Source organism: Onychomys torridus, chromosome 10, assembly GCF_903995425.1.
Source record: "Onychomys torridus chromosome 10, mOncTor1.1, whole genome shotgun sequence".
NCBI lineage: Eukaryota > Metazoa > Chordata > Mammalia > Rodentia > Cricetidae > Onychomys > Onychomys torridus.
In genome coordinates, this window is record NC_050452.1 from 89,997,596 (window position 1) to 90,023,873 (window position 26,278).

The 26,278-nt window shown below is 36.9% G+C and overlaps 1 protein-coding gene and 1 long non-coding RNA gene across 2 annotated transcripts in view; both read left to right on the plus strand.

Annotated features, from left to right (window-relative positions):
- The window catches only part of Uba6 (ubiquitin like modifier activating enzyme 6), a 62,845-nt gene extending 44,290 nt beyond the window's left edge, over positions 1 to 18,555 (plus strand). The window contains exons 27-33 of the mRNA XM_036201339.1: positions 620 to 691; positions 3,110 to 3,227; positions 4,875 to 5,068; positions 7,252 to 7,379; positions 8,435 to 8,522; positions 9,644 to 9,738; positions 17,587 to 18,555. Coding sequence (XP_036057232.1) covers positions 620 to 691; positions 3,110 to 3,227; positions 4,875 to 5,068; positions 7,252 to 7,379; positions 8,435 to 8,522; positions 9,644 to 9,738; positions 17,587 to 17,725 — 834 coding nt within the window. The 3' untranslated portion in view covers positions 17,726 to 18,555. The remainder of the gene's footprint in view (positions 1 to 619; positions 692 to 3,109; positions 3,228 to 4,874; positions 5,069 to 7,251; positions 7,380 to 8,434; positions 8,523 to 9,643; positions 9,739 to 17,586) is intronic.
- A 53-nt stretch (positions 18,556 to 18,608) lies between these two features.
- On the plus strand, positions 18,609 to 20,031 carry LOC118592223. Its single transcript, XR_004946056.1, has 2 exons — positions 18,609 to 18,956; positions 18,992 to 20,031. It is a non-coding gene; the product is annotated as an uncharacterized LOC118592223 (long non-coding RNA).
- Positions 20,032 to 26,278: the final 6,247 nt, after the last annotated feature.

Below are 26,278 nucleotides of genomic sequence, written 5' to 3' on the forward strand. Positions count from 1 at the left end.
CTGTTGGAATTACAGACTTGTGCTACCGAATCTGGATCTGTATTTATCATTTAATGTGCCTATTTTAGATGAATCTTTCTGATAAGTACCACATCAATGTCTAGGAATAAGTAATAGTAGTCAGTCCTGTGTTACAAGTCCCAACTCGCCTCAAAAGCAGTATGTTTTCATAGGTACTTCCTAATAGTAAATGTAGATGCAGGTTCATCTAGTTCAACTTGAACCATTATCATTTTGCTTCTCAGTGTATGAATTTGATTAATTTATAAAGTAGAACATTACTCAGGAAAGATAAACCTTAGACACTGAGGATATAGGAATGTAGTCCTTTTTTTAAAATTTTCAGAAAGAACAAAAATTTAAAGTTTGTTAACTCATAAGTACATTTTCACTCCAAGCCTCCTTTCCCCAGTAGCCTTGATGGATGATAATTCTGACACAACGGAGGTAAATGTTTCAAATGGATATAAATACACCAGTGATATGTTGCTTAATTAAGTTGCTAAATAGTTAATGTGATAAAAGGACCTTTTTTTAAATATAGTTTTTAACCTCAGATTCAGAGTTCAAAGAAATGCATTGATAAAATTAACTTTTTTTTTTTTTTTTAATAAATCAGGACTTATCAGTGGATACCCTCATGGATATTGTTTCAGAAGTTAAAATTCAGGAATTCAAACCTTCCAACAAGGTAATATAGAAGTCCATTCACTCAGCTAGCTAGTAGTTATTAAACTGCTGCTTATAGCAAATCTCATTCTCAGCCTAGAGAATACCGTAATGAACAGTCTTTGTTCTCAAGGACATTTTATTCCAAAGAGGAGATAGGTGGGCTGTAAACAGAAATGCAGCCAGATGCATGACCTACCACCTGGGCTGGTATTGAGCAGACAGAAGCAGCTCCTAGCCTTAGTCAGAGAACCTGTCCTTACAGTGAATGGTGGTGAATACAGGCCTAAGCAGGAAAAGCTGTCAGTTATTGCAAGAACACGGGCTTGAATGAAATGGGAGGAGCTGATAAGACAGATGAGACAGAACTGGGTTCTCTGTCTACATCGCTGAGGTCCTGACAGTTTCTCAGGGAAATTGAAGGGAGCTTGAGAAAGATGGCTAGTTTTTTATTTGTTTTTGTTTTAAAATATTTTTATTTTATAATTAATTTAATTTTACATATCAGCCACGGATTTCCCTGTCCTCCCTCCTCCCACCTCCCAGCCTTCTCCCCCAACTCACCCCCCATTCCCACCTCCTCCAAGGTAAGGTCTCCCCTGGGAGCTCAGCCTGTTAGATTCAGTTGAGGCAGGTCCAGTCTCCTCCTCCCTACGCCAAGGCTGAGCAAAGTGTCTCAGCATAGGATCTGGGTTCCAAAAAAGATGGCTAGTTTTTTAGGTGGAATATGAAGTAACTTTAACAGTTCAGGATGAAGCTAGAAAGATGAAGATAGAGTATACAGTAATTGAGAGCAGAGTAGAAAACTGTCAATTGAATGATGTAGAACTGCAAGACTGCACTAAGGATCCATGTAATGCTAGTGTGATGTATCCTAATCTAGATTGCTATTACGTCCAAGCACATTTACCATTGTGGCACTTGTTTGTGCTGCAAAATAAGTGGAAATTTGGTCGGATAATTATGCCCAGAAAATATCTTAGAAAGCATCAGAACCTGAGAAGTTGGCAGTGAAATAGGAAAATTTGAAGAAGAAAAAATACGTAAATATGTTTATGCATATATAAAGCATTTTTTTCTGTGTTTTTTTTAACATTTATTTATTTATTATGTATACAGTGGGTGTTCAGCCTGCAGGCCAGAAGAGAGCACCAGATCTCATTGTAGATGGTTGTGAGCCATCTTATGGTTGCTGGGAATTGAACTCATGACCTCTGGAAGAACAGCCAGTGCTCTTAACCTCTGAGCCATCTCTCTAGCCCATAAAGTATTTTTTTACAGGCTTACTATATGCCTTTCTTTTATATACTCTAAAAATTAGCCACAAAGCAACCTTCCTCAAGGATGTGATACATACAGCCATCCTACATTTTTACTTTGTAGAAAGGGGTCTTTGTAGCCAGTGGAGTTTTGCATAAGTGAATGAGTTTTCTGAATAAAATATTCATGACATGTAACTTATAAATAATAATATAGTAGTAAATTAAGGACATTTATAAGAAAAAGTTTCCAACCCATATTTCTCATTGGTAAAACTAGACTAACACCCAGGAAACACGCTTAAGTATGTTTTCTGGCTTACATTGCTTCCACGGGTAGAGCAATTCAGGCCTAATAGGTTTTCCTGAGCAGTTTAAGGTTTTAATAGGAGTTATGTCTGTTTCACAACTTCTTAAAATAGCTCACACTGAAACTAAAAGATCTACATGTCCTTATAAATACAGTTGTGATAGCCAGACTATTAATTAGGCATGATGCAGGCAGGAGTTTTTGTTTCATTGATTTCTTAATACATCTTAAGTGTTTGTGATGTTTAATGGTCTCAGAACATAATTTGGTGAATTTTTAAAGTAAATAGTAAATAGAGGGAGACATTCTTTTGTTTGAAAACATCTGATTATGTATGTTCTCTATTAGATAACTCCTTAAAGATAAATCTGTTGTGGTGTATGCTGCATTAATGATGCTGTACTTAGTATATGAAGAAAGATGTATTCTTTATAAAAAGAACTACTTAGTAATCAGCAAGTACTTAAAGCCCATATTATATATTTTGTAAACATTTCCATTTTTTTTCCTACATGAATCAGCTACTTTGAACTATGAAATTTTAGTCAAATGTGGATTTGCCCAACTCAAAACTATATGAATCTCAACTTCATTTAAGTGTGGAATTTTAAGATATTATCTATATAAGCTCTTCAGTTAAAAAAAAAAAAATTCAAGCTCCAATAAGAAAAATAAATTGCTTGAGGTATGCTGGAAGTCTCTCAGGGACCAATGTGAAAGAGCGTGATTATAGCATAGACCTGCCAGCATATGGGGATAGGTAGTAAACAAATAGAGAACTAATCCTATTATGATCTGATTAAATAAATAATAGTCAAAGCTAGGTGTAAAGTGTGATAATAGTAATAAACATATATACATATTTTTAAAGGTTGTTCAAACAGATGAGACTGCAAGGAAGCCAGACCCTGTCCCCGTCTCCAGCGAAGACGAGAGGAGTGCCGTTTTCCAGCTAGAAAAGGCAATTTCATCTAACAAAGCCACCAAAAGTAAGGGGGTTGACAAACTGAGGGGAACAATTCTTAGTCCTTTAACTGTGACTAAATTCATCATTTTTATTCTCGTGTCGTTGACATCAAGTTTTAAAATCTAACTCTCCAAATTACCTTAAGGTCTGTGTTGTAATTCTTACTGTTTTTATGCTTCAGATGTTGAACAGGTCTTAAAACACAAGCAAATAGCTTTCTTTTAAGGAGCAGAAGATTTAGATTAGCTGGGCATACTGGATCAGCAGGATCAGGAAGTCACAGTCATCTTAAGCTACATAGTGAGACCCTATCTCAAATTAAAAAATCAGGTTATTAACTTGTTCATACTTTCATACTTTTAGACATACCACTTTAGGGGGAAGAATTACCAAGAGTCTCAGAGAGAGGGAGGGAGGGAGGGAGGGGAATAGAGAGGGAGGGATAGAGAGAGGGAGGGAGGGAGGGATAGAGGGATAGAGAGCGCGAGCGAGAGAGCGAGCGAGGAGTTGGTGTCTGTATGAGAGAGAGAGAATATAGATGAACATGCGGGCCTGTACATGCCATGGCACACACATGGAGGTCAGAAGGTAAGTTTGGATGCCGGTCCTGCCTCCTTTGCCTGTTCTCCTGATGTATACACTAGGCTAGTTGGCCTACAAGCTTCCAGGGATGCTCCAATGTCTGCCTCCTATCTCTTTGTAGAAGCATTGCGATTACAGATTCTCACTGTGTGTGTCCAACTTTCGTGTAGATTCTGGAGCCTCGATCTCTGGTCCTCATGCTATGTAACTAGCTCTTTCCCTACTCTTACTGTCCTCAGGTACTAACTAGGATGCAAACCGACTCTACAAACAGCTTTGCTAAAGCTGAACTTTTAATTCTTTAAAAGCAGAGTTAGTTGTTCATCTGCTTAGGCATGTTTACCATCTTTTGTTAGATAAATCAGTATTTCTCAAAGTTCTGTGATTTCATGTGTAAACCAGTAAAATTTCATGTAAATAGTCTTTAAAGAAACATTGGAAATCACTAATCTAGAAATATTCAAAAGAAAACCTAAATGACTTTGTTAGTTGTCAGAAAATGTTTCAAAGTAATATTTATGGGGTAAAAAAAATTTTTTTTCTTGGTTTTTTTGAGACAGGGTTTCTCTGTGTAGCTTTGCGCCTTTCCTGGATCTCACTTTGTAGACCAGGCTGGCCTCGAACTCACAAAGATCCACCTGCCTCTGCCTTCCGAGTGCTGGGATTAAAGGTGTGCGACACCACCGCCCGGCAATGGCGTAAATTTTGAGTAGTACCAAAGATTTACTTTTATTATCCACTACGGAGCAACTAATGTCACAAATGACTTTTATATTTCACTATTTACTATGTTTTATACATTAAGTTCTTTAGTTTGGTAATATTAAAGCCATTGTTTTCATGTTCTTTTACAACTTCAATTGCCTACATTTTTATACATTTTGATTTGATTAGTAATATAAAAATTATGAATGTCTTTATTAATTGATCAATGCTTTCAGTGGATCCTTCAGCTTGGTAACTTGTGTATTTCTTTATTAGAAATCTTGTTCTTTGAAAATCTTATGCATGCACACTTTGTACATTGCTTTTTATCTCCTAAAACCTTTACCACTAACTAGAGAACTTTCTTTGATACCCTGGTCAGGTGACCTTCAGATGGCAGTCCTTTCATTTGAAAAAGATGATGACAATAATGGACACATTGATTTCATCACAGCTGCATCCAACCTTCGAGCCAAAATGTATAGCATTGAACCAGCTGACAGGTTTAAAACTAAGCGCATAGCTGGTAAAATTATCCCTGCTATAGCAACATCTACTGCTGCAGTCTCTGGCTTGGTAAGCTTATTCTTCTAAAAACACTTCTATCTTCCCTACATCATACCAACCTTAGCTGGCCACTAAGATTTTAGAGATAAAAGGATAAAAAAAAAAATGGATCCTATAATTTAAATTTTCAAGGCATTTATGAAAATAACAATAAGGTATATCTCTAGGTCCTATGTATAAAAATATTTTAGCACTAAAAAATAAGCTTAACATAGAGTATAGTTGTTCTTAGAGATGTTGATCTCAGTGACTTTTTTCTTCCTTCCTGGGTTTGAGGAAGTGGAAAGAGAGGATCAAACCCAAAAATTAGCTGAGGAGCAAGTCCTGGAACCCAGGGGACACTTCAGGATCCCCTGGATTCTGAGTTCAGCATCCAGGAAGCTTGGAGTCCCAGAGGGAGTTCTGGAATCTGAGGAGTACGTGATTGTGAGCACCCAGGGAGAGATAGCCAGACAGGTTCAGAGAGGAAAGACATAGTATCCCATCCTCCCAGAGCACATGGCCAAGAGCAGCAGAGGATCACCTGGCCACCCTGTCACTTCTCCCTCCACCCACCACAGAAATCATGTCAGCCTCCATGTCAAGTAGATATTCTTAATATGTTAGTACTTAAGTGACCGAGAAACAGATCAATAATTAGTCATCTATGATAATCAAACTTATAGGCATGTTAGTTAAGTTTTCTAGGTATACATAGATATATTTCAATTAGGTAAGTAATCTTCAAACACTTCAAAGACCTACAGAATAGGGCATTTAAAATATTTTAAAAACTTAGACTTTCTAGACAGTGAGACACATCTGCTCCTGGCAGCACCAATTTACTTCAAAAGGAAAAATGGGTGTTGAAGACACTCCATATGGAATTTATCTTCTTCTTGGCAAAAATAGCCATTTGGGCAAGAGACTGTTCTTGCCTGGACTGCTTGATAAAATGTTGTATCAACTGGACAAGCAGGACCCATAAGAAGGTGACCACTTAACTTCACAAGGCAAGATGGTCCTTTAGGTTCCTGCTTTGCAGAAGAAACAGTCAAGATATTCTACAGGACACAGAGAGAAGTGACTGAGAGACTCTAGACCTATGGGCTGAAGATGGATACCCCGACATTGCAGAAGAACTTTGGCTGACTGTCCAGGCAGGCAGCTGTCTCTGTCATTCTAGATTTTTGAAAGTTGCTTACAATGCACTTCCTGTTTACTTAGGTAATATTACATCTTTCTGAGGTCTTTGATGTAGTTGAAGACTAGATATAATTATGGTTTTCTTTGGTTATGATAAGAGATAAGGTAGATAGGAAATCTTGGACTCACAAATAAAATATTTCCTTTAAATTTGTCAAATATAAATAGACTAGATATTGTAACTGTAATTCTTGCTTGATAACTGTGTTGATATATATAATTTTGCTATGTTAAAGTTAAAACTTTCCTTTTTAATTAAACAGAAAAACGGAGGTGCTGTGGGATGTTGTGTATGTTGTGAATGTGTTGATCTGATTAGTTGATAAATAAAATGTTGATTGGCTAGTAGCCAGGCAGGAAGTTTAGATGGGATAAGTAGACAATTAGAATTCTGGGAAAAGAAAGGCTGAGTTAGGAGATGCCAGCCGTCTGTCCAGGGAGCAGCATATAGTGGCACACAGAAAATGTGGCAACATATGTATTAACAAAAATGGTCTGAGTTTAAATGTAAGACCTAGTCAGTGGTAGGTCTAATAGCTGAGCAGTTTTAATTAATATAAGCCTCTATGTGTTTACTTGGGTCTGAGCAGCTACGGGACCGTGAGGACGTGGAGACTGGGTAGGACACAGGAAAACGTTCAACTACACTTAAGAATCATTATTATGACCATTTATTTTTACTGTACTGTATTGGTTAGAGAAGTTATCTGTTCCTATATTGGTTGGTTAAATTGCTTTAGCTTTTAGTTATGGTGTCTGCTTTGAAAATAAGATGATTAAATGGTGAAATAATGTAGTTCACTATATATGGAATAGGCTGAATATTAAAATAAAATGCACTAAAAATATACAAGTCAGTTAAATAAGAAGTGTTATATTACTGTAATCATATAGCTGTTCTTACTATTTACAGAGAAATGTTTGAACCTTGGCAAAGAACTGATTAAAATCCCAGGTAGTTTTAGATTTAGGTTCCTCAGGTAATCAGATCACCTTCTCTTGTCTAGGTTGCCTTGGAGATGATCAAAGTAGCTGGTGGCTATCCCTTTGAAGCTTACAAAAACTGTTTCCTTAATTTAGCCATTCCAATAATAGTGTTTACAGAGACATCTGAAGTAAGAAGAACTGAAATCAGGTATATATAAAAATCTGTTTTGCTTCTATAATGAGAATGAAAGAAAATATTCTACCCTTAGCAAAGAAACGTACTGGTTTTCATCTCTATTTCTTGTTAATTCTTCCTACTATTTCAGGACCCAGTCAAAACTGAGGATCTTGGTGAATTATTTCCAAAGAATTCTCACAACAGTTGTTTTGTCACACCATTCTGCATTATACTTTAGGGTTCCCAAGTCAGACAATTTTGGAGGCATTCTTGTCTGACTATAGACTGTGAAACTTAGAATCTTAATTCCATACATTTATGACAAACAGAAAATAATTCCTTGAGTTTCTGTTTTTTCACATTTCAGGTTGGCCACAGCCAGAAATGTGAGTCTTATCAAGAAGAGCTAATCTTCTTATCATCCTCATACATTACTTATGAGAGCTCAAAATACTGTAATTCATCCAGTGAAATAAGGTGCTATGTTTCCCACTTCTAAATACATTTACGCACATGCCAAATTACATATGTACCAAGGTGATCATTCTACCATATTGATGACAGCCAATGACTTGAACAATCCAAATGTTCAGTTACTAATGACCAGAACATCTGCACCCTGAAACCCCACAGCTATTTAAAAATAAGGGATGTACACACAGAGACATGCACACTTGGAGAGAGAGAGACGCCACGTCACATAGATGTACACCTATGATATGTAAGACATTGAAGCAAAGGGAGGCTGAATGGAAGGAGGGCACAAAGGCAGGTGCTGTGTTGAGTAAGGAGCAGTGCTGCACAAGCATGAAGGTGTCGTGAACTCATTACTTTGTGAAATAAAGAAGCTTTAGAAAAAGAATGAGGGACACTTTGTAAGAATTTAAAATGAGACACTGAAAAAAATACACAAAACAGATAAAAGTGGTTATATATTATTTATTGAATATTTTTTAAATTTTATCCCCCTGCTGGCACACATTAATTCCTAAGCATATTACAAATAATGAACTGCAGGAAATTTTTTATTACTACTAGTAGAAAGAGATTTTGATGCTTATGTTCTTAATATTTTTCTATAACAGAAATGGAATTTCATTTACAATTTGGGACAGATGGGCTGTACATGGAAATGAAGATTTCACACTCTCAGATTTCATGAATGCTGTCAAAGTAGGATATTTTTACTTCTTTGATTGAATTTGTACCTTGAAGTCGGGTTTCTGCATAATGTCATGCCTCCTGATTCATAAGAATTCCAGTAGGTCCTTGAATTATGATAGTATTAAATTCTTTACTTGGTTCATTCCTGGATATATATAATGTAGTTTACAAATAAGACATCCTAAGAGAATAACAGCAGTATTATATTAGAACCCATACTATAATGACCATATTTCTCTTGAGACTGCTTAGCTTATTTTACAGTAGATCTTGACCTGAGCCTTTGATTTTTTTTTTTTTTTTTTCTCTATGACATTGAGAGCTCTCCACTTTGAAGGGAGGCACTCTTGGTTTCCTTTGAGCGTGGCTGAATCACCAGCCTGACTTTCGTTGCATTTTGTGGCTTCTATTAAAACTAGTGGTTCTCAGTCCTCCTAATGTCTCGACCCTTTAATACAGTTCCTCATGTTTAATATAGTTCCTTCATAACTATAAACTGTTGCTACTGTTATGAATTGCAATGTAAATATCTGTGTTTTTCAATGGTCTTGGGCAACCCCTGTGAAGGGACATATGACCCCCAAAGCAGTCACAACCACAGGTTGAGAACTGCTGTATTTTGAAACGGCTTGCTTAAACAGTAGCACTAGAGAAGTAAGTCATTCTAATCACAAAGACAGATATTTAAACAATAGTAGGTAGGTAGACAGCGTGGATGTCCTGTACTGACAAATGAGTCACATTTGGACAGCTTCAGACCTCACACTGCCTGAGCTGGCATACAGTTTAAACTAGCACACTTAGGTACGTCTAAGTTCTGAGGCTGTGACTTAGTGGGAGAGCACTTAGCTGACATGCATCCACCCCTAGGATCAGTCCCCAGTACTGGGGATGAACATAAGCTGTTCAGTTCTGAGATTTTTCCATTGAATATTTTCAGGATATGGTTAACTGAGAAAAGTGTAACCACAGATTACCACTATAGTTTTTAATCTTTACATTTATGAGACAGTATAAATTATATTTTATATAAGCCTGCCCTCCTTTGGGTGCATATAAAGTATCTTGACCTGTGCACTTCCGTGTTTGATTGAAGCTTTGATTGTTTGCTTTGGGATGTTTATTTTTAGGAGAAGTACGGAATTGAACCGACAATGGTGGTGCAGGGAGTCAAAATGCTCTATGTTCCTGTAATGCCGGGTCATGCAAAAAGGTTAAAGTTAACGTAAGTATTTAACATTATGTGCAGAAGGGTCACAAAAATTAAAATGTAAGATGGATACACGCTGAAAATTAAAGAAGTTATTGGAATTGATATTAAAAAGCATTACTCTTGCCGTATGCTATTCGTAAAGACTGAATCTGGCAGGGGAAGCCAACAGTCCAACTCTCATGAGACTCAGGATTATACCTTTGTAAGTTTATTTACACCAATCAAATATTTTTCAGCTAATAGGCTTAGAAATTTGATCAGTATACTATTAAGTTAAAGTAGATCCATGCCTTACATGTAAACATAGAAAACTATATTTGTGAAATTGAGATACAAAACAAGAGTACCAAACATTTTTTTTTTTTGGAGAATTTTTGCCAAAGATGCCTGCTATGTGTCCAGCTTTGTTTTAAGCATTGGGGATATAGTCATGAACAAAAATTCTTCCTCCTTCCGTTTGAATAAAAACTGCATACAGTCAGGTAGTGGTAGATGCTGTAGAGAAAGTAAAGAATTCAAAGAGGAAGAGATACAGGGAGGAGGGGGGTTGAGTTCCTATGTTGAGTGATTAAGGTATTCCCTCTGAGTGTCAGACTCTTACCTGCTGGTGTCACATTTAGAGGAAGAGATACAGGGAGGAGGGGGGTTGAGTTCCTATGTTGAGTGATTAAGGTATTCCCTCTGCATGTTAGACTCTTACCTGCTGGCGTCACATTTAGAGGAAGAAAAGTACAAACCCCGATCTTCACGGTTGCTTTCAGGGCACTGCTGAGCCAGCTCCCCTGTGTCCTTGTGTGTTCCTCTCTCCTTCCTCTGCACTGGCGTCTGGATTTCTGCAGCACTGCCGTCATTCTCTAGGGAGGGCTTGATCTAGTTATGTCCTCTCCTTGAAGACGGGAGAGTGGGCTAATGAATTCTCATTTTGGGTCTTTACACGTCCTAAAAAGCCCTTTCTTGTAGTTTTTGTTTGTTTGTTCTTGTTTTTGTTTGTTTGTTTGTTTTGTGGGGTTTTTTTCCTTTCTTTTTTTTTTTTTTTTAATTCTTCGCTCTTGTTCTCTTTGGGGGCCCTCCACCCAGTTCCCAAATAAATACACACTTATTCTTTCTTATGAATGCCCAGTCTTGTCTTGGATTATTTCTAGCCAGCTTTTCTTAACTTAAATTATCCTGTCTACCTTTTGCCTCTGGGCTTTTATCTTTCTCTATTTCTGTATTTCTTTTTTTACTTCTTACTTTGTGGCTTGCTGTGTAGCTGAGTGGCTGGCCCCTGGAGTCCTCTTCTCCTTTTGCTCCTTGATCTCCTCCTCCCAGATTTCTCCTCCTGTTTATTCCCTCTGCCTGACAGCCCCACCTAGCCTTTCTCCTGCATTGCTGTTGGCCGTTCAGCTTGTTATTAGACCAATCAGGTGTTTTAGACAGGTACAGTAACACAGCTTCACAGAGTTAAACAAATGCTACATAAAAGAATGCAACACATCTTTGCATCATTAAATAAATGTTTCATAGCATAAACAAATGTAACATATCTTAAAATAATATTCCACAACACTTTCTGAATTCTATTTAGCACTGCAAACTCTCCAGCTATAGCTTGGTATGCTTGCCCTGTTTGCTCTCCTTTTTTTTAAAAAAAAAAAAAAAATTCATTTCTTTCAAAAGTCCATAATGTGTAATAGACTTTGATCATACTCCCCTCATTATTCATTATCCTCTTATCCCCCTTCTTCCTGCCATTGAACCCATTCTTTTCCTAACATTCCCCCTCCTATTTTGGTATCCTTTTTCCCCCAGATCTTTTTATTTTTAATTGTGTACATACCCACACATGGTGGGCTGGAGAACAACTTTGTAGAATGTTTCTCTTTCTACCTTTTTAATGGGTTCTGGGAATTGTCAGGGTTGCATAGTATTATGACTCCTTTACCCACTGAGCCACCTCACTGCCCCCACTCCCTTTGAATTACAGTTACTTGCATTAGCATATATGGGTGCTTAGTTATTGTGAGCTTTGAGAAATGTACCAGTGGCTACCCCTCTGAGGAATATGACTCCCTTTTCTCCAGTAACCGTAGCTACCTCAGGGATCCTTCCTCATTAATTGTGGAACATTGATGGGCCGGTTTTGTGCATCCACTGTTACTAGGCTTTCATGGGTGCAACAGCCATGTCCAGGAGATAACATTGCACAGTGTTCTTTCCCATCCTCTTGTATTCTTTCCACCCCTCTTCTGCATTGTTCCTGAGCTTTGAAAGAGGGCTGTCCAGGGTCCCAGGTAGGGCTGCCAGCTTAGTCCTTCTTGCACATGGCTTCCCTGCTGTTGCTCACTGCAGATAGAAGCCTCTCTGACCAAAACTGAAAGCAGAACTGTCTGTGAGTAGAAAAAAATACTTAGGAGGTGGTTTAACACTTTGTCCAGATATTGAAGCAACAGTAGAAGGTCCTGTTTCACATAGAAGCAGATGCATCCAGGGCCTACAACCTCCCTAGCCTTTGAACTTTGAACCAGGTTTAAAGCTCAAAGCAGAATTCTTCCTGTGTAATGGGGCCTGAAATCTGTCAGAATACAGTTGGCTGTCCCCGTAACAGACATGCCACTCTTGTACCACTGGGCACTGGGCACATCTTGTCTGGCAAGTTGGTATTATAGCTCAGTTTTCACAGCTAAACCCCAGTAGTCTGCATATCACCTTCCCACACTGTACAGTCTAACCAACGAAGTGGATCCTTCCAGCTCAGCTCTGGCTTCATTTCTCTCCATCCTTCAGCCAGAAAAAGGTGGTATCTTCAGCAGGAGGATCTTATCTAGCTCATGTGGACAACCAAGAAAAATGACATTGTTTTAGAGGCCTGTGAAGCCTCCCTGAGCAATAACTCATAAGAAAATTTAAAGAAAAGCTAGTATTTTTGTTTAATAAACTATGACATGGTCTAAGGAGATGACTCAAAGGATAAAAAAGATTGCCACACAATCCTTGCAGCCCGAGTTTGATCCTCAGAGCCCAAATAAAGGTAGAAGAAGAAACTCCACAGTTACCCTCTGACCTTCACACACATATGCCTTAGCAAAAACTTCCACGTACGTGCACAGCATATATGTAAATGGGTACACAAAATAATAAATTTTTAAATATGGCTTTTGGAAACAACATTATCCATTTATATATTTCCCTTTAAACTCTTACTATATTTTTTTAATTAGCTTACAAAATACTGTGTGCCCATATGGGTATTTCATGTATCCTTAGTTTTAGTTAACCCCACACCCATCCCTTTATTACATGCCCACTTAAACCTTTACACTCCTAACATTATCCCCTTTACTTTTTTTATCCCATGTTGTGTTTCTTTTCCTCCCATCCTCCATCCCCCCCCCCCAACTTCTTGTAGTTTCCTGACCCCTATAGACACCACATGTTAAACACAAATCTAAATATTTGAAGTTAGGATCTGAATATGAAAGAATATCTGAATATGCAATACTTGTCTTTCTGGGTCTGGGTTACCTCACTTAGCATACTTTCCAGTTCCATCCATTCTTCTGTAATTTCCTAAGTCCATTTTTCTTGACAGAAGACTAAAGTACCAGTGTATATATGTACATTTTCATAATCCATCACTTGATGAACAGTTAGGCTGACTCCGTAGAGTGGCAGTGAACATGCTGTGCAAGTGTCTCTGTAGGGGGACATAAAGTCTGTTGTCTAAGTCCAGGAGCAGTAGAGCTAAGGTGCATGGTTCTCTGTTTGTAGCTTTTTGAGAAACCTCCACACTGATTTCTGTAGTGGCCACACTGGCTTACACTCCAGCCAACAGTGAAGACGTGGTCCCCTTTCCCTATGATCTCACCAACATTGGTCATCATTTATAATCTTATTGATAGCCACTCTGACTGGGATAAGGTGGAATCTCAAAATCTTTTAAAATTACATTTCCCTGATGGTTAAGAATGTTGAATGCTTTTTTAGCCATTTGTATTTCCTTGAAAACTCTGTTCAGCTCTATAATCCATTTTTTTTATTTTTATTTTCATGAGGTCCCATTTGTCAGTTGATGTTCCTTATTTCGTGAGCTAGTGATGCCTATCCATTAAGTGGTTACCTACACCTCTAACCTGAAGTACTCCCCTACTTTTTCCTCTAGCAGTTTGAAAGTTTCAGGTGTTGCCTTAAGATCTTTGTTCCAGTTTGAAATGGTAATTTTGTGTAAGAAGAGGAGAGAGGATCTAATTCCATTTTTCACGCACTTTCCCCAGCACTGTTTGCTGTGGAGAAGTTCTCTTTTCTCCAGTATGTGTTGTTGGCATCTTTGTCAAAAATCATGTGGCTATATATCTGGCTCCTCTGTTCTGTGGATCTACATGTCTGTTTCTGTGCTGTTTTTATTATGATGGCTCTGTGGTGTAACGTCAAATCAGGTTTTATGATTCCTCTACTATTACTTTAACTGACCAAGATTACTTTGCTTATTCGGGTTCTTTATGTTTTCATATGAATTTTAAGGTTTTTGGGTTTTTTGTTTTGTTTGTTTGTGTTTCTTTTTCTCTGAAGAATGGTCTTGGAATCTTAGTGGGGATTGCTGAACCTGTAGATTACTTTTGGCAGGATGGCCATTTGCTCAGAGTTGATTCTTGAACATGGGAGGTTTTCCATCTTCTTAAAGTATCTTCTTTGGTTTCCTTTTTCTGTGTTTTAAAGTTTTCATTATAAAGATCATTCACTTCCTTGGTTCTGTTTATTCTAGGGTATTCTGTAGTTTTGTGAAATGGAAGTGTGCCCTTTGTTTGCTTTTCAGTATATTTATATTTGAAGGCTGATGGTATTTACATGTTAATGTTTATCATGCCACTTTGCTGAAAATGTTTATCAGCTCTGTGTGTTCTGTGGTGGAGTGTTTAGGGTCTCTTAAGCAAAGAATTAAGTCTTCTGCAAATAAGGATTTTTTTTGCCTTTTTGTATCCCTTTTGTTTCTTGTCATATCTTACTGCTCTAATTAAGACTTCCAATACTATATTAAACAGAGATGTCTTGTTCCTGACATCTTAGTGGGATGCTTTAAGTGTTTCTCCATTCCCACTGTAGATTTGTTGCATTTAGTGTTTATTATGCTGAGATGTTGTCTCTTTGTTCCTAGTCTCTTCGGGATTTTTCTTGTGAAATTTCTTTACTGGATCTATTGAAACATGACCACGCAACTTCTGGTCATGAGTCTATTTATGTGATATATTACATTTCTTGATTTGTATGTGTTCATCCTTGCATCTCTAGAATGAAGCAGACTTACTTGGTCATGACAAATGATCTTTTTGATGTGTTCTTGAATGCAGTTTGCTAGTACTTTATTGAGAACTTTTTCATCTGTGTTCATCAAGAAGATTGATCTGTGTGTGTCTTCATCTGCTTTGGTAATGGAAATATTGGCTTTTCAAAGTGGCTTTGAAAGCATTCCTTCCTTTTTCTGTTTCATTGAATCATTTGAGGATTGAAATTAATTATTCCTTAAAGTCTGGTAGAGTTCTGCAATGGACCACTTTAGTCTTGGTGCTCATTATAAATCTGTTTAAACTCTTTATCCATTTTGGTTTAACTTTGGTAGGTCACATGAGTCTAGAAATTCTCCCATTTCTTTTGCATTTCCTAACATAGTAGAATATAAGTTGTTGTTTTGTTGTTGTTTGTGGAGCTGAGGATCGAACCCAGGGCCTTGTGCTTACTAGGCAAGCACTCTACCACTGAGCTAAATCCCCAACCCCAGAATATAAGTTTTTAAGGTATGTCATGATTTTATGAACTTCCTATCTGTTGTAATGTTTCCCTTTCGTACCTAATTTTATTAATTTGGGCCTTTTCTCCCTTTCTTTTAGTTAGTTTAACTAAGAGTATGCCAACTGTGTTCATCTTTTCAGAAAACCAACTTGCTCCATGTGCACGTGTGTTTGTGTGTGCAATTGAAGGTGTGTGGTAGGTGGTCTGGTGTGTGTGGCTACATGTATGAGTGTGTGTAAAAGTCAGAGATTAATGTCAGTGTTGGGGCAGAGTCTCTCACTTACCCTCGAGCTTACTGTCTTGGACAAGCTGGCTGGCCAGCGGTCCCTGTAAACCCAGCCCCCACTTCCCCGTGCTGACACTACGAACGCTGCCACTTTCAGCTTTTTTGTTTGGCTTCTAGGGACCAAACTCCCATCTTCGTGCTGGCCCAGCATACATTGTCTTCCTCAGCCTCTCTTTCTCTCCTTGTCATACACTGTTATGTCACAGCTACAACACATTTTGCCTGCATTGTTATTTCTGTCATTATCCCCTCCCCTCACACTAGAATGTTAGGTTTCCCAGTATATAAGTCTTTATTTGATCTCTTGGTTGCTGTTATCTCAAGCAGTTAGACCAGTATCTGGCACAAAGTAGTCATCTGTAAGAACTTGTTTGAATAGGTGGATCTCTGATTGGGATGGTTTTCTTTAACACGACCGTCAACTTCGGATTATCAGTTGAAGTTAATCACTTATATATTATAATTACCTTAATTGGGTTTACTATAAAAATGGTTATATTAGGTCAGCATTAATTTTGTTTTGCAGTTGCTTTTGTTAGGACTCATGCGTAGTATTGAGAGAACTTGCCACCTAGATGTCAGTGAAATGCATGATCATGAATTCGTGTAATTCAAGATTTGCTGCAAAAAAGAATGTGTTTTGAGAGTTGGTCAGTGTGTGATCCCTGTAAGCATGAGATGCTTTATGAATGATATGTCTTATGTTCTACATTTTTAATTTAGCAGGTATTTATTTATTACTTAAGTAGCTGGACATTCTAGATCAATCAATGAGAGCATGCCTAGCATGAGCTTGTCTTTGTAAAGACATGTTCACATGCTTGAGTGGTTATTTATTAATACTTGTTTTGTGTCCTTGAGTGACTTTGAAACATAGGTTCTCTTCTGTGTTTGTTCCCATAGCTACTGAGTGTTAAAGTAACAGTAACCCTAAAAATGTAATAGTACAGGAGTAGTATTCCACAATTGCTAGTTCTGTTACTATTTCGTTATTATACAAATAGCCCTGATGTTGAATACAGTCTCCTTAGAGAAACTGGTACATTGATTGTTAATTAAAATGTAACTAAAATGATTATAATGGAGGTGTTGACGTTGCACCATGGACTTTTCTAACTCAAACCTTGATTTTGGGTTGGATTTCATTTGAAGATTTGAGGGAGGATTATTATATGCAAAAGCAAACAGCTTGTGCATACATATTTAGCTTGAAAAATAAAAAGTACGCTTGATTATCTCTCTTTGGAAAGTCAGATGATATGGATATGAGTGGTAGAAAGGATGAAGAGTAATGTATGGGACAAAGTATCGGTTTTCACATGGAAAGAGCTATGTGGGGGATTAAATAGTAACATTAGTAACATAGTTCAGAGTCTGGTGTGAAGTAGGTCTTCAACTTTACATTTTAGGAGAATTCTGACAACTAAATAATAGAAAAAAGGATAGATTGGGGGCAGCTTGTATTTTAAGATTTTAATGAGGCTTACTTTTTTTTCTTTAAAAGAATGCTAGGGGATCCCTGATGTCTCTAAACTTTAAGAAATGTAGGAAGAAAGTTAGTTTTTCAGAACCACTGCATTACTCTTTGGGATTTTTTTTTTCTTTGTTTTTTATCATTACAGCAAGAATCATGTTAGGTAAGTGTTTTCAGTTTGGAGCCTTTATTAAGGAAAAATTAATAGAGCATAGGCAGATGATTATTATATTTTAAAGTATAAAATACAAGTCCACAGTCTCTGAATAGTACTAATTAGCAAAGTTTTTCATTTTACCCAATTACCAAAGTATTTACCCTTGCTTATTTTTCTTAGAATGCACAAACTTGTGAAACCTTCCACTGAGAAGAAATATGTGGATCTTACTGTGTCATTTGCCCCAGACACTGATGGAGATGAAGATTTGCCAGGACCTCCAGTACGATACTACTTCAGTCAAGACACTGATGAATAGTTGTCATAGAGTTACTCCAGGACTACTTTATTTTGGAAAGTGTACTTAATTCAGAAGCTAAAATTAATCAGCTCATAATACTGTGGATTTCTTTTTGCCTTAATTGAAGGGAAACATAAGTAGTAAACGACTACATTGAACAATTAGAAAACATTTTGGAGCATAGTACACATCTGTTGCTTCATACATCTATGATCACAGCAACTTTGGACTGGAATACCATTTTCTAATGCTTACAAGTTTGTATATTAAGCCCTGTGGATGAAAAGAGGAACAAAGAATTTATTTATGACCAGAAGAAATAAAGATGAAGAAATAGAAAACAGTGAATCCTGGCTATTCAAAAAGCTAAATCCTGTTTTAAGGTTTTCTTTTATATTTGGTATTTGAGACCTGTATTTCAGTATAAATAGTGTGATACTGTACCTCTGACATAATTAAGCTTTGACATTTTCATAGCACTGAGAGACGGAAGGATGGTAGTGGTAAATGAAGAGCAGAGATTTAAAATTGGGTAGCTACAGTTAGTGTCCGTTAGCTCTGCTAACAGACTTGGTTACAATACTTCCTCCCCTAAATCAAGAGTTGTGCGATATGATCAGTGTTGTAAACCATGAGGTGATGATGACATGTTAACTTGGACTAAATGTTAACAGTATTATATGCACTCTGACGACTCTCAGAAAATCCATGAATGTGAGCAAGTAAATGTGGCTAATCATTTGATTGTTAATATGCCTTTATTTTATTTATCTGGAACTCTAAACTAGTCATAGTATATAAGACAGAAATGTTTTATAAAAGGAATATCCTTAGAAATAGATGAAATTTTAAAATTAATACTTGTAGAATTGTCTTTTTTTTTTCCTTCCAACAATGTAATAGAGAAAAAAACAGTATTTTTTTTTTTTAAAGGAAGCTTGTCATTTTACTCTTCATTCCCAAAATGGGAATTGATAGAGACAGAAAAATTATATTTTTTTAAGTTTTTCTTCATTGAGAGAAATACTCTGTTTCCTGATATGAACAGTTGCAATTAATGATCTAACTGGGTCCATTAAAAGATACAAATAGTACTTGGCTGTAAAATCAGTAAAAACAGCACGTGACTTTTTTACAGGATTATCATGCACTCTAAACACCAAGTGCTTACAGCCTCTGAAAGTCGCCTGCCTGGAGCTCATACTCTTGTTCAGACCATTAGTAGCCTCTTTGATGAATTAAAATTTAGGTTACATCAGTATTACTCCAACGGTTAAAATTTAGGTTACATCAGTATTACTCCAACGGTATCTCTTTATTCTCTGTACTTACTTTCCATTAACAAATATTTAAATCTATGTTAGCCAGCTTTTAGTTTCCTCCTCTTATGAAGTATCCAGTTGGGAAATGGGTGAGTTTCTCTAATAAAATATTCTGATCATTGAGAGATGGAGAAAAATGGCAGGATCCATTTTAAAGAAATGGCTACATTTGAAATAAACTATTGTTTTTGTCATAGCCTACCCTCTTCCATTTTGCCTATTTGTAGTATAATGTTCAAAATTAATGTTACATAAAATTGAATACAGGAACATCAAAGGCTCTGTGGCTTAGAACTTAATGAGGGTAGCAATAATAAAAGGAGTTTTGTTTAAAAAAAGAAAGCCCCCTTCTCCCAATTTTTCTTTGTTTTCTGTTCTTTGGTAGTAATGTGTTTTCTAGGTAACCATTCAGCAATCCTCAAACATGAACCAATAGCTTGGGTATGTTTAAGTCTCTACATCTCTTGGGAAGTAAATAAGTAAATGAGAACCGTGCTTTGGAGAGTGCATCAGTAAATAAAATCAACTGGTATTAGGCTTGTTTTACAATTAAACCTACAACCATTTTGCCATTTTTTTTTCCGTATTGTTTTTCTGTAGGTGATGATTATTACTATCCTCCTAAGTATTACTAAGCTAGAAAGCTACAATGAAGTAAATGACAACTTTTTCCATTTTTTTATTTTGTGCCTTAAAATTATTGTTACTGAAATATAGCGATTGAATACTGGGTGCAAAAAAAAAGAAAAAAGAAAACCAATATATATATATATATATCCATCCTAAAAATAAGTCTAAGAAATTTTAGTATATTATCACAAACCATGTTTTGTAGTTCATTGCAGAGAATTTAATTATACTTCTTACTCTGTGGTTAGTCCATGTCTGTTTCCTCATTTCTGTGCTTTGCAAGCAGACTAGTTTTGGCATATAAGTCAAAGGGACAGAGTGTGCTTAATGAGCTCTGAGCCCTAACTTTAATCCCCAGGAGCAAAAAAAAAATGAGAAGAACAGGCAGAAATAGTCACTCCATGAGAAACCTAGTTTGGGGTTTCAAAAGTCAATTCCTTACACATTGTTCCAAAAGTAGAACTTGATTTAAAAAAAATATCATTTTTATAGTTTATCTTTTATGGCACATTGTTGGGACAGTGTCAGAGTGCAAAAATGGAGCCAAAGCTGGGGCTGTATGCAACTCTACAGTAGAATACTTGCTAACAAACACAAGACTCTAGGTTTGAGTCCCAACTGAAAAACAGAATTCAGAAAGGTTGGATCTAAGGAGTCAGATGAAGAATCAGCAGGCAGTTTGTGTTTGCTTTTCTCTTGCTATATCTGGAAAGCTTATCTTGTTTGTTTCTGTGGGTGTGGATTATGTATGTCTATGCACCACATGTGTGCAGTGCTCTTGAAGCCAGAAGAGGGCATCGGATCCCCTGAGATGACTACAGACAGTTGTGACCGGCCAGGTTCTCTGGAAAGGCAGCCAGTTATTTTAACCACTGAGCTATCACTCCAGCTCCAGAAGCTTCCTGTCTTAATTGAGAAATGCATGCTGAAAGTATATAAAATGTGAATATACAGTTTAAGGAATAGTTTTAAAATGTTTGCTTATCTAACCAGTTTTGAAGTTAATAGCATCATTGATATCAGAAACCTTCCTAATAATCCCTCCCCAGTCACAGATACTGTAAACCCCTGATAATTACTTTTACTTTTGTCCTTTTTTTTTTTTTTGTATTAACTGTTACCTTGTTCTTGTGTTGCCCCCTCTGTGTATAAATCTAAACAACAGTTTAGTTCTGCCTGCTTTGGAACTATATGTAAATAATCATTCTTCATTCATTTATGTCTTTCATTCACTGTGATTCATCCATGTTCGTTGTAACCATATTTTATTTACCATTGCTGTAATAGTTTACCTTTGCATTAATATACCACTTTATGTTGTACTGACTGTGAATGATAAAGATGTATTTAGTTTGGGGTAATTACAGTTCTAAAATAAATGTTATTTTGTTTCTCTTCAGTTGCAAGTGATGGAAGATGTCTAGGATCAAAATTGCTTGGTTGTAGATATTTTTAATATTTTAATTTCAAAACTAAAATATTAAAATATAATTACATCATTTCCCCCTTCCATTTTCTCCTTCCAACCCTTGCCATGCATCATCCCCTTGCTCTGATGTCCATTTTCTCCACATTGAGATCAGTTTGGATGGCTTTTGTTTTTGTGTTTTGACAGTGTGGTAGATATGCAGTTGTATTTCATTGACCGTTTCCTCTATTCTCTTATTACCGGGGTGGGGAGGGAATAGACACCTTTCTTGTCAGATCTGTTACATATCTTCCTTTTGTGTTGGCAATGCTTTTCCTCATTTGGTATGTGAAGGATCTTTAGAAATCATGTACTGTGTCTGTAGTTTTAAATACCTTCTGTAGCTAAAGGTGAAATGCCTAGTAGGACCAATCCTTTGTTTCATAACTAAACCTCACTGCCAGCCTGGGGGATCTTCTGAGATCTTCCTGTTGTCTTATAAGCACTTCAGTTTTGCCTTTCAGGCTTACGTTGTAATTCATAAGAATTTAATTTTAAACATGACGGCTAATACTATACCAGTAGTACTTAGGTAAAGTCCTTTCCTTTTTTCCCTAGTTCTGCTAAGGTAGCATTAGAAAATGTGTATGTCTCCTAATGAACCCTTTGTTTCTTTCCTTTTCTGCCCTAATGATAATTACTGTCTCCATCACTGTAGAAGATAATATTTTTATGTTTGTCAAAATTCATCCTTCAAACTTAGGTTGTTTTTTTTTGTTTGTTTGTTTGTTTTTTTCTGTTAATGTGTCTTGGCTATTCTTAGCCCTTCTGTTTTCCATTTTCAGATTTCCTTGTAAACTTGAAAACTGGTCACTCTGGCAGTTTCCACTTTTCTTGCCAAAAAAAAATTAATTTCTCATTTATGTGTGGTGTGTGTTTCTATACATGGTGCATACCTTTCTGTGTTTGAATATCATGGGTATATGATATACATACTATGTGTATGCAGGTGCCTATAGAGGCCAGAGGGCATCAGATCCCCTAGATCTGGAGTTACAGGCATTTGTGAGTTGCCCAAGAATGGATGCTGTGGACCAGACCCTGATCCTCTCGAGCAGCGAGTACCCTTACCCACTGAACCATCTCTCTAACCAAAACAGCATAGTCTGCCTAATTTCAGAATCTAATGCCTTCCTCTGAGTCTGTTATCTGATGCATTTCTTCTGTTCTTTCCTGTATCCAGTATCCTTTTAATTGTTAATTAATAAATACTTTAATATAGTATTTTACTTAAAATCGTGCAGAAATTATGTAATAGAATAAATACTTTCATTCTTCAAAGACTTGTTTTTGCTTCTGCCTGGGGACTAGTAACCTAAAATCACTTGATGGAATTTCAGGCACTCAAGATTTCCTAGCCCTTCTAATGTGATTCAAAGTAGAACTTCAGATTACTATTCTCCTATTCTCTTATTGTCTGTCCTTACCCTTAAAGTTCATCTTTTCAAATTTCCAAATGTAGTTTGAAGTTACCAGGGTCCTCACCTCTTGACTGGCCCTAAAAATTAGGTCTTTTTTTTTTTTTTTTCCTTAACCAAGGTCCAGCTAAACTAAAACTCAGAATATAAAGATTATTACAAGGGCTACATGTTTGGAAAATACTGGTGATTTAAAAAAAAAAAAAAAAAAATACTAATGAGCCAGGATCATTGAGCTGTAGCACTTTAACCCTAGCCCACATTTGCCTCAACTCTTGCTGTTATTTCAGTGGGTCCCTAAAGAGCAGGCTTGTTTGGAACATAGTCTTGCTATTGTTATTTTTAGGTGAGACTTTGAAAGGTGATTAGGTCAGAGTTGATCAGCCATAGCACCAGTGGTTTCAAAGGTGGAAGTGAACTTGACTTAAAATGATTTTTCTGGCCAGGTTGAGACCCAGGAAGGGGTCCTGCACAATTTTCAGTGCTGTGCATTTGGGCCCCCAATATCCATACCCATGAACAAAATAAATTCTCACTCCTTACATTAAAAAATAAGATTTTTTTTTAAATCCTTAAATGCATTAGAGACTCACTTTGTGGCCCAGGATATGATTGTTTTTATCAACTTGGAACTGATACATTCTGTAGTCATTAGGGGCTATGTGTTGTACGTCAATGATGTCAAGTCTTTTAATACTCTTAAATTTTCTATATCATGTGTTTTTAATAAACTGTAATGTGAATTACCAAAAGAGTTATATTAAAAGTCACCTATTTACTTGCTTTTTTCCTCCCAGAGTGTGTTTCTGTTTCCTATATCTTGAAGCAATGTTAGTAAATTCATGTGTGTTGGTTTGAGTAGGAATGGCCCCATAGGCTCGTACACTTGAATAGCTTACTCACCAGGGAGGGGAACCGTTTGAAAGGATTAGAAGGATTGGCCTTGGAGGAAGTGTGACACTAGGGATGGGCGTTTAAGTTTCCCTGTGTGCGTGTGTGCATGTGTGTGTGTGTGTGTGTGTGTGTGTACATGTGTGTGTGTGCGTGTGTGTACATGCGTGTGTGTGTACATGTGTGTGTGCGCGCGCGCGTGTGTGTGTGTGCGTGCGTGCGTGTGTGTGTGTGTGTACTGTGTGTGTACATGTGTGTGTACATGTGTGTGTGTGTGCGCGTGTGTGTGTACGTGTGTGAGTGTGCGTGTGTGTGAGTGTGTGTGTGTGTGTGTGTGTGTGTGTGTGCCTTCAGATCAGGATGTAGCTCTTAACTACTTACCCAGTGCTGTGCCTGCCCCCGTTCTCCCCACCTGATGATAACAGACTAGACTTCGGAAACTAAGCAAGCCCCGATAAATGCTTCCTTTCGTAAAAGTTGCCTTGGTCAAGGTGTCTCTTCCCAGCAATAGAACAGTGACTGAGGCTGTAAATCCAGCTTTTATATTTTCCTGCTAACTTGTATTTTATCAACGTGAATGATCTCTTTGTGCCTTAAAGTCTTTTATCTTTAGCCACCTCCAGTTTCTTTTTGGTCAGTAATCTCATGGAATAATTTCTTGCGTCCACCCACTTTGAACCTTTATGTGTTCTAAATTTTAGATGTTTGTCTAGTATATACCACAGTTGCTTGGATGTGGTGGTCAGGAGGCATTGACTGATCTTGCCCTGACAGTTGCTCCTCCAGCAGCTCTGATTGTTTGGCAGGCTGTAGTTTTTCTCCGCCCTCCCCAGAACACCTCTCCCCAGCTTCTAGAATGCTCTCACCTTCCCTCTTATAGTAGTGCTTTATGTGGACATTTCCATTTCTCCCAAAATGTGTTACTGATTTTTACGTTCAATTCTTTATTAAAGTCAATCATGGTTTCTGTCTCTTAAAGGTATGCCTTGTTTTGTCTTGACTAGTGTTTTTTACTATATTAAATTCTGTATATTTGCACAAAATGAAACTAACCTTAATCATTACCTTTTGGCAGGCTATATATTCCCCAAACGGCAGTATTTCCAGAACCAGATACTCATGTAGAAGGTTGCCTCTCCCAGCCCTATTTAAGACTACCATGGTTGGGTGAAAGCACCCTTACTGGGTTGCTTTCATTCCATTGCGAAACACACTCTCAGAATCCAGTTTGTAAAAGAAACCAGAGTAGCCCACGTGAACAATGAGGCTATTAACAGCCTCGGGTATCTGACATGTGAGTAAACAAGCTTTTAAAATGATTCTAGGCCTAGAGTTCATGGACCCGGGACTAGTCATTCTTTCCTGTGTTTATCTGCTGAATCCATGAGCATACAGTGGTGAGTTTTAGAGTACTTTATCACACAGGTATCAACTTTGTTTCTCCAACTTATATTTTATCACACATTTCTTTTACATATTTTAGTTCTGTTGTATTTAGTTCTGTTTAGTGTCTGAATTCTATAATAGTCAATGCTTGTGTTTTTATATACCTATATAACTTTCTTTGATCTTTTTCATATCAGCACATTGAAAGTATTGTTCTGGGCTGGAGAGATGGCTCAGCACTTAAGAGCATGGGCTTCTCTTCCAGAGAACCCAAGTTCAAGTCCAAGCACCTATATGGCAGCTCACAATTGTCCGTGACTCTAGTTCTAGGGGACCTAGCACCCTCTCACAGACATACATGCAGACAAAACACCAATGTACATTAAAATAAAGTCTTTTTTTTTTAAGTATAGTTTTTCAATTTTAAACACTGTATTTTCTTAGAGGAATAGTTGACTTAACAGTTTCAGATGTTAAATTAAAGCTCATCAGTCTCTTAGCCTCATTTGGTACATGAGCTAACAATGCTTTGTGTTCATTATCAGATTTCTATAAATATTACTCACTTTATGTCCCAGATGTAAGAATTCCCATTAATACTAACTCTTCATTTAAAAGATAGCCTTCCTTGATTTTGCATATATTCCTACACAGAAATTTAAAATAATCTCAAACTTTATTGTATGTAGTAATTACCTGTGGCATATACTAAAAAGGCAAACCTCAGAAATTCTAAAAGGGAGACTTAGAAGATAGCTCATTAAATTAGTTTACTGGAGCTCCATAACAAATACATGGTTTAAAGCACAAAAAAATATTTTCTCATAGTGTTGATGCTGGAAGACTTTAAATGTCTGGTTGTTCTGTTTTCCCCCATGAGATACTTTTGCCAACATAAATGTCCATTTTCACCTTAGGTCTCATATGGTCTTTGCTCTGTGTCCTAAATTCTCCTTAACATCTTTATAAGATGTTGGAAATAAGAGAATCTTAATCTATTCTAGCCTGCTTGCATTTTTGTTTTTAAGGTGAGAAAAACAAGCTGAATACCCAAATAATTTGAACCACAAATAGGATATAAACCATACCATTTCATTATGAATTACATGATTCTTGAATTTTGTGACCATAAAGTCTCTGAGTTTGAGGCTAGCCTGGTCTACAGAGCAAGTTCCAGGACAACCAAGGCTACACAGAGAAACTGTCTCCAAAAAAAAAGTTTGTTTTCAATGAAAATAAAGAAAGTATGACTGAGATTGTATTTATGATACCTAGTCTGGATGAAGGGTCTGTATTTTTAAAGAAATGAATCACCATAATCAGCATGCATAACATTAAATTTGCAACAGTGGTGTTTATTTTGTCATCCTGTAATGAGCTATGGGGTAGTTTTGAACTAGTAGAAAGATAGTGGCAAGGAAGAACATAAAATCGAGTTGCATTAATTCCATGAACA